General features: G+C 41.7%; 1 protein-coding gene across 1 annotated transcript in view; it reads right to left on the bottom strand.

Moving 5' to 3' along the window:
* Positions 1 to 855: 855 nt before the first annotated feature.
* The window catches only part of LOC121920584 (taste receptor type 2 member 10-like), a 12695-nt gene continuing 4993 nt past the window's right edge, over positions 856 to 8557 (bottom strand). Inside the window, exons 2-3 of the mRNA XM_042447709.1 lie at positions 4510 to 5180; positions 856 to 991 (exon numbers count right to left, since the gene is read on the bottom strand). Coding sequence (XP_042303643.1) covers positions 856 to 991; positions 4510 to 5180 — 807 coding nt within the window. The remainder of the gene's footprint in view (positions 992 to 4509; positions 5181 to 8557) is intronic.

The following is an 8557-nucleotide window of genomic DNA, read 5'->3' as shown; positions in this document are numbered from 1 at the left end:
AATAAATGAACACTTTGTCATTAATGTAGTATTTTATTCATATCCTAAAATCCTTCTCCCCGCTGAAAAATGGGCATTGAAAAAAACAGGCAAAAACAAGGGGCGCCGCTATCTTGTACGTATAGGATACGTACTAGGGTTAGGGGGGTGCGGAAGCACCGCCCCTTCCTAACCCTAGTACGTATCCTATACGTACTATATGGCGGTTTGTATCCCGCCTATGATTCTATGAACAATCCCAGATACGCAGACAGCACCATAATACCAGCAGAAAACCTCAAAGAGGTGGAACAACTACCAAGGGCCCATTTCCACTGGCAGGATGAGTCACTTCCTGATTCACTCTTGTGCCAGTTTCAAAAATGATTTCAAAAGACCACTTGTTCCCAGTATGAAAGAGTTTTTTCCCCTTACCAACCTGATCGACTTTTTTTTGGTATGATTGGTTGTTCCCACTGGTAGCGCCACTTCCCATGCCTCTTCCTTTCCCTGAGCTCCTGCCATCTCCACCGGAGAAAGGGGGTGATGGAGGCAGGAACCAAGCTGAGGAGTCCACCACCCACCCCTGCCCAACTAAGGAGCCCTCCCCAGAGTACCCTGACCCAGGCTCACCACTCTTCCACCCTGAGCCAGGCAGCTCCGACTCCAGAGAGAGTCAGCGGACCAGGAGCCAGCCTTCCTTGCACTTCGGCTGACCCAAGACCCAACAGAAGCGAGGGAGCATGTCGGTGCAAGCTCAGGCATGTGCCTGGCCAGGAAGAGTGAGACAGCAAGCTAGTGGCTTTCCCTCTGCCTCGCACCGGGCTCTCCTTTTGCCTCGTGCTCCTCCAGCCAATGGAGGGGAGTCTGTGAGCTCTACAGCGGTAGAGGGTCCAGCGAGGCAGGAGGTGGTGTGGCGGTAGTGCCATAGGTGCAGCTGCTGGTGGGAGTGGGAGGCCAGGGCGGTGGAGAGTTCTGCTGTGGCTGGTAGAGGAGGAAGGCAGGAAGGGACCTGGGAGGGGGAGGGTGACAGGGGACACATTAGCATGGTTTCTTTCCCTTTTTTCAAACAATTCCTTGATGAATCATTAGAATGGCTTAGCAGCTACCTGCCTTGTCAAGTAGTTATTAAACCATTCTAACGATTTATCGGTGAATTGTATTTAAACAAACAAAAAACACTGATGTCATGCCAACACAGGCAGCACTGGGGGGGGTGGTGACATCTCCAAAAACTGTCCCTCCCCTCCAGCAGGAATCAATTCTGATCTGGTGGTCCCACTTATTGGACATGCTTCAGAATCTATTCTTCTCAAAAGAAACACTTTCAAACTAGTATCAAGAAACCCCAGGTTTTTGTTTTTGTTTTTGTTTTGCTTTTGCCCTGCTTCGTTCCAGCTAGAATCGTTCACATGAAGGTCGAAAGCAGTTTTGGGTCATATACCCCAAATAATGATTCGGATGTAATGGTAGTGGGAATGACCCCTAAGGAAGATCAAGAAAGAAAGCGCAAAGGCAAGCTTCCTGTTGAACATAAAGAAAACAAAAATGATGACCACTGAGAGTGTACGCAAATTCAATCTAGACAATGAGGAAATAGAAATAGTAAAAGAATTCTCATACCCGGGATCAAACAGTGATAGAAACAGAGACTGCAGCCAGGAAATCAGAGGAAGATTAAGAAAGGGGAGAGCAGCTATGAAAGAACTAAAAAAGTTTCTAAAGTGTAAAGATAGACAAATGAGTACAAAAGTTAGATATGTACAAACCATTGTTTTTTCTGTTACCATGTATGTTTGTGAGAGCTGGACAGTTAAGAAAGTGGATAGGAAGAAAATCAGTTTACATGAGATGTGGTGCTGGAGAAGAGTGCTGAAGATCCCAAGGACAACCATAAAGGCAAACAAATGGGGCCTATAACAGACCAAGCCTGAAATCTCCCTGGGGCCAGGATTATTAAACTGAGGCTATCGTACTTTGGTCACATCATAAGAAGACATGAATCATTGGAAATAACAATAATGCTAGGAAAGGTGGAAGGAAGCAGAAAGAGAGGAAGGCTGCTGGATGGATGGACTCTCTTAAGGAGGTAATTTGTATGAATTTACAGGAACTGAGTAGAGCAGTGGAGATTAGGAAGTCTAGGAAGTGTCTCATCCACAGGGTTGCCATGGGTCGAGAGCAACTTGAGAATGGTTAACAACAATAGCAAATTCACACCCTGTTGATTTGCATTCCTTCCTGAGCCTTTGCTACAAACATTTTAATATATGGCATATTTAACATAAGCAGACAATCAAATAAATGAGTGTGAATATGACTTTAAGAGTTGGAAGAGACCACAAGGGCCATCCAGTCCAACCCCCCGCCATGTAGCCTTATAAAGCAAGTTTACAGTATTTAAACAAAGTTAAAGTAAACTGGTTGCCCAGAAAATGAGCTTGTCAGATACCTGGTCTTTTAAAAAAGAGAGAAAATGGACGGAGTAGCTGCTGCATGCAAAATATGTGTTCTACCCTGATCTTTGCTTGTCTTTTAATAATGAATTTTAAACATGAATCTTATATTTAATTATTGCCATACGTATTGTAATATAAATATTTCGTAGAGGTGCAGCTTAATGTGTGTATTTGATGTAATGATTGTATTTTAACTATATTGTAACCCACCTCAAGCCATAAGGAGCTGCGGGTAAGAAATAAAATTATTATTATTATTATTATTATTATTATTAGAGAAGCAAAGAAGATGCAGTGATTTGGTTATGTAGAAAAATGTTCTGCATAATCCCAGAGCCACTGAAAACATTTCTGATTCCAAATTTTCCACCTTTTGAGTCACTGATTGATCTTTGAAGACCATCCTCTTCAGGGAAGCATTCCCAGGCATTGTGTGAGTATTATTTGTTATTTGACATTTTTAATTTGTTGCCTGCCTTATTTTAGTGAACCCTTTCCTGTATTGTTATGTATTATTTATATGTATTGTGCTATTTAGAATGTAATTTGCGACAGCACTGTACATAGAAAATCATTTATTTAGACGGTTCCCTGCCTTCATGCTTTACACTCTAAGAAGACATGACACAAAGGGTAAGGGAATGGGGGGGGGGGGAAGAGGATCAGGTCACACAATTCTTCTCTCCCTCTGAGGCCTGGACCAAGGCAGATGAACAGATGGAGGGCTCTGTATCTTAAGGATAGGCCTGAAGGCATTGGCCCACCCTCTCTCCTCCTCAGAGGCCAAGATGGAGTCAGATGCCTACTATATAAATAAAGCATAATAATAACAATCTTTGTAGGCAGTCACCTATTGCTGGACTTGCAGTGGGTCAGTGTCCTCTAGATGAATTATTTAATTTTCCAGCTATTATTTCACCATAACGTATTGGCTGTTTACATCTCTCTTTATTAACAAACTGCTTGAAGATTGATTGACATTGTACATGCCTGTTACGGATTGGGTTGGGGTAACAGAGATGCATGCAGTGGCACAGCTGAAAAGATTGTGAGGTGCTTTAGAACAGACATGCCCAACCTGATAGTTTCCAGTTGTGTTAGATTCTCACTATTCCCAACCAAAATTATATTGCATGATTTGTAGGACGTCTGGAAACGAGTGCCGGGACAGGGAACAGAGATTTAAACTGAAACAAAAAGCACTTCTAAAGAAGTGAAAACATGCATAATAGTCTTTGTAAATCCCTTGTTTAGTTTGGAATCTAATGGCTGAAGTAAGAAATCAGTTAGCATAATTAAATGGATTAAATAATTTCACTCTTTAACATTAAACAGTGACAAATTAATTTCATTTTTTCTAATTGGGAGAAAGGTGGGATATAACTTGAGAATCTCATCTTGAAGGAAAGGTGGGATATAAATAAGGTAAAATAAAATAAATAATGATTTCGGCATTAATAAATTTTTAAAACTAATTTTTGCAAGCTCTGAGCTATTTATACTTGGCATTAGATTACAATGTAGCTATGCATTTAAAACTTATTTTCAAATTTTGAAGTACCTCAAAATTTTGTTTCTAAAGTGGCAGCTGTGTTGGCCTGATCCAGGAAAATACAACAGTGTCTGGATTCAAGTGCAAAGTGGAACACTTCTGTTAAGTTTGATCTTCTTTTACTGTTTCATCAGCTATTATGAAGATTTCATAAACAGTTGAATGGACCAATAATTATTTTCTGCTTTTATCAGCAGTGGCAGTTGTGCTCATATAAAGGTATTGCAGACTGACATGAAAGTATCTGAGTAAATGATTACAGAAAGCTATATTTCCAGAGAGGTAGCTTGCCAAGCTCAGGAGAAACAGTCAGACTATCCAGAGAGAAGCTCAATGTATTCCGTATATACAGGATTGTCATATTTGCTTCTTCATATTCTCTTCTGACAATTATCGATCTCCACCTTTGGATATTTACTATTCTCTGCCTCTCTCACACATATATGTGGAAGGAAAGTAGGGGTCATCTTTTTCTCCTTGGAGATAAGGAAAGCATCTTTTCTTCCTCCTTCTCTTTACAAAGCTATTTTTCTTATATCTAGAACGCGGGCCGCCACAGTTTTTAGTTTTGGATTGGTCAAAACTATTATTATGGTATGTGCTGCAGGAAAGACAGTCATAAGGATGTCACTCAGAAGTTCTATACTATTTTCAGTGAGCAAAGTATTACTTGAAAAAATTGTCATACCAGCAAAATACAAAGAGTAGAAGAAGATATAAAACAACAAAGGTTTAATTATCCTGATATGCATCTGAGTGGTTAGGTCCTTAATGCCAACACCACTCTTTTTCAGATTCCTTGTGTGTTTCCTCAGAGAGACGATCAAAACAATGGATGCAGTTATGCTTATCGTGAAATTTATGGAAGCAAAAGTGAATTGAAAAGGACGAAATACCACAAACAAGTATTTGCAGTCCCAACATTGGCTGATATTAAGTGACAGATTCCTTGTCAGATTGCACGTCTCTTTATGTCCAATGTAATTGCTGAAGAAAGGAATGGAGAAGATCATGAGACTACCTATTGACATTCCAAGCAGTCTAATTGAGAGCACATTGATCCTCCGCTTCAACCAGAGGAAAAAATAGTTGGCAAAGTTGGTGACCTTCACACAGTACAAAACACTGAGCCACGAGGCACACCAGAGGCTGATTTGGACAGAAAAGATCCAGGTAAAGTTGATTACTTCCTGTGTATGAGTATAAATATAAACATCTCCTGCTGTGACTTCCAAAACATAGCCCAAGGTAAATGGGCAACACAATTCTGATCATACTGCCAGAACTAGTCAAGAGAAATCAGAAGAAGGGACCATCTTCGCTGGTGTGGACCAACTGTTTCCGCATTCACAACGCTATGATTCAATGCGCATGTCCAAAAATGGAGGCAAATGGATATAGCTTTGTCCCTTACAATGGTCCTCATAAAATCCAATGGAGATTAAGGCAGCATATCCATTATTGCACTTCTTTCTGGGGAAAATAACAGCGGCGAGGGGAAGTGTCTGATTATGAATCTTCTGTAATCTGTTTCAGGTCTCCTGGAGAAACTTCTGTCTTTGTTGGGGGGAAACTTAAATGGTTTATATCATGCTACAGAGAGCCATGGCAAATTTTGAGAGGATTCTGTTACTAATGACCAACTCCTAGCTAATGTCTCCCTTGGAGGACAGATAGCTGCTCAAATAACTAAGCATTTTATGCTGGCATTTTCGCTAGCAATTGCCTCACAAACAAGCAGAATAATCTAAGTTGTAATAATGTAAGGGCAGGGTGAAAAGGTGAAGGAGAATACAGTCTGCCCTGTAGTGATTATGCATGGATTCAAGTATCTACAGCGTTGAAAAAAAATAAAAGTATACATTCCCTAAAAAAAAACTTTGATTTTGCTATTTTAAAAATAAGTGACACCATTTTACTATCCATCCATAATATTTAATGGGACTTTAGGGCCTACATGTGGATTTTGATATCCACAGAGGATCCTGGAACCAAACTCAAGTGGATACCAAAGGCCCAGTGTATTGTCAAGTGCAAGAGCAGTTCTACCTTACTGTGGCAAAGTATGTAATTGTTTTTGATCCCAGCAGAAGGTTTATGTCTATATTTGGCATAAAGTGTTCTTTTCTAAAATGCAAACAACAAAAAAAGGAAAATCATACAATGACAGATGGCAGTAATATTTGCAAATGACATTCATGCAGCAGCACAGTTTTGAAGATATTTGTGTAGTTTTAATAAATGGTGGTATGAAAAAGGTGTATTCAAAAACTGTCTTCACAGAGTTATAGTAGATGGACTGTGCTTGCAAATATGTGGGAGAGAGGCAGCGAGAAGCCATAAAGGATGAGGAGGAAGAGCTGCTACTCCTACTGCCCTAGGTCATTGGATCCAAGCCTCTATCATGGGAGGATATCCATCTAGACTCAGTGATTCCTAAACTTTGCTTCTCCTGATATTCTGGAATTCAACTCCCAGAAGTCCCAGCCAACTTGACTCTCATTCAGAAATTGTGGGAGTTGAAGTCCAAAACATCTGGAAGACCAAAGATACTTTTTTATGTATTATCAGTCTCCACATTGGGATATTTACTGTTCTCTGCCTCTCTCACACACATATGTGGAAAAAGAGTAGGGGTTGTCTTTTTCTCCTTGGAGATGAGAAATGCATGTTTCCTGACCTTTTCTTTATGAAGCCAGTTTTCTTATATTTAGAGTGTGAGATCTAGATAACATCCCTAACAAAAGACGTCCAGAGAAAGAGACTCCAATACCTCTCTTAATAATTGGTTCAGATGTCAAATAATTCTTGTTGTTAAGAGGTTCCTTCTAATGTTCAATCAAAATCAACCCTCCTGTAACTTAAAGCCCTTAGACCAGTGGTTCTCAACCTTTGGTCCTATAGAGTTTTGAGACTGCTACTCCCAGAATTCCTGAACAATGAACATACTGACAGGGAATTCTGGGAACTGAAGTCCAAAACATCTGGAGTCTCAAAGGTTGAGAACCATTGCCTTAGAACCTTGCCCTATCCTTAGGGCAGCAAAGAATAAGCCTGCCTCTTCTTCTTTGTGGCAGCCCTTGAGGTATTTGGAGAATGCAATCGTGTCACCCCTCAGTTTTCTCTTCACTTGGATGAACATGCCCAACTCCCTCACCCTTTCCTCATATGTTTTGTTTTCCATGCCTCTTATCATCCTTCATGTCCTTCTCCCAACCTGCTCCATTTTTCTATATCCTTTCTATAATGAAGTGTGCAAAATTTTACATAGTGCTTCAGATGATACCTGACCAATGCAGAATATTGTGAACATGTTATTGGTATGTCCTTTGTCTTGGAAACTACTCTTCTATTAATGCAGGCTAAAATATTGTCTTATTTGCTGCTGGGTCATGTGCAACACATCTTTAACAATAATCCTAAAGTCCTTTTCAAATGTACTGCTGCTAAACTGATAATTCCACGTATAAGTGTGTATTTAGTTTTTGTGGCATAAATGTAGAATTTTGCATTTGTCTCTGTTGAATTTCATTCTCTTAGGGCCCATTCCCACTTACCTTTTAAATCGCTGCTGACCCAAATCCTGGCTTCGGTTCCAGAAGTGAGTGTGGTTCCCACTCCTTGCGCTGGATCAGACCTGGGGGGGGGGCAGCCACAAGGGCCCTGACCATCTCTCCTGTCACCAGCCTCCCTTGCCTCCCTTGTTTCTCCTTAACTGACCTGGGCTTCTCTTCAGCCCTCCGCGGCCTGATTCACGGAATCCCTTTCTTTCTGTGACCTCCTTCCCAGCTTCCCTGGCTTCTCTGCAACCTTCAGCAAGAGCCGAAGGAAATGGTCTCTCGCAGCCACGAAAGCTGGTAAGGAGGTAGCAGGAAAGCTGCAGGGCTTCCCCAGGCTTCGCTGGGCTTCCCTGGCTTCTCTGCGACCTTCATCTGTTCCCCATGGCCAGGAAGGAGGTCCCAGGAAGGTTGCAGGTCTTCCCCAGGCTTCCCTGGCTTCCCTGCGAGCTTCCTGCAATTCCGTTACTGGCTTCCCCAGTGCAGGGAATGAAAGAAGGTTGCAGAGAAGCCAGGGGAGATGGGAAGGAGGTCGCAGAAGGAAAGGGAAGCTGAGAAGCAGGTCATGGAAGGCCAACGAGAAGGCCAGGTCAGGTAAGGAGAGGCAAGGGAGGCTGGTGACAGGAGAGATGGCTAGGGCCCTTGCAGCCGCTCCTTTCTCCTCCTTAGTGTCGGATTGCATTTTGCCACTTCTCCTTGGCCTGGAAAAATGCCAGATTGGGGGCACAGGTTGACCATCCGGTTACTGTGGCCCCAGTCCAGCGCTATCATAGAGCTGTCCCTTACAGGGCTGTCTGTACAGCCCTATATTCACAAAAGTACAATGTAAAATAGTTGGTGTTAAAAGAGGTGCAAAATTCCTCCCCCATTTTTCTTTTTATGCTGTGACAGATTATTTCTTTTAAAAAATAATATTTATAAGCCATACTAAACCAAACAGTACCAGAAACAAAACAAAAAGCCAAATTGTAATTGGTTAACCGGCCGAACCCAAAGGGTGCTCAACAATG

This window comes from Sceloporus undulatus, chromosome 2 (genome assembly GCF_019175285.1).
Source record: "Sceloporus undulatus isolate JIND9_A2432 ecotype Alabama chromosome 2, SceUnd_v1.1, whole genome shotgun sequence".
Lineage (NCBI taxonomy): Eukaryota > Metazoa > Chordata > Lepidosauria > Squamata > Phrynosomatidae > Sceloporus > Sceloporus undulatus.
The sequence above is the reverse complement of the archived record's forward strand: the minus strand, read 5'-3'. Positions and strand labels throughout refer to the sequence as shown.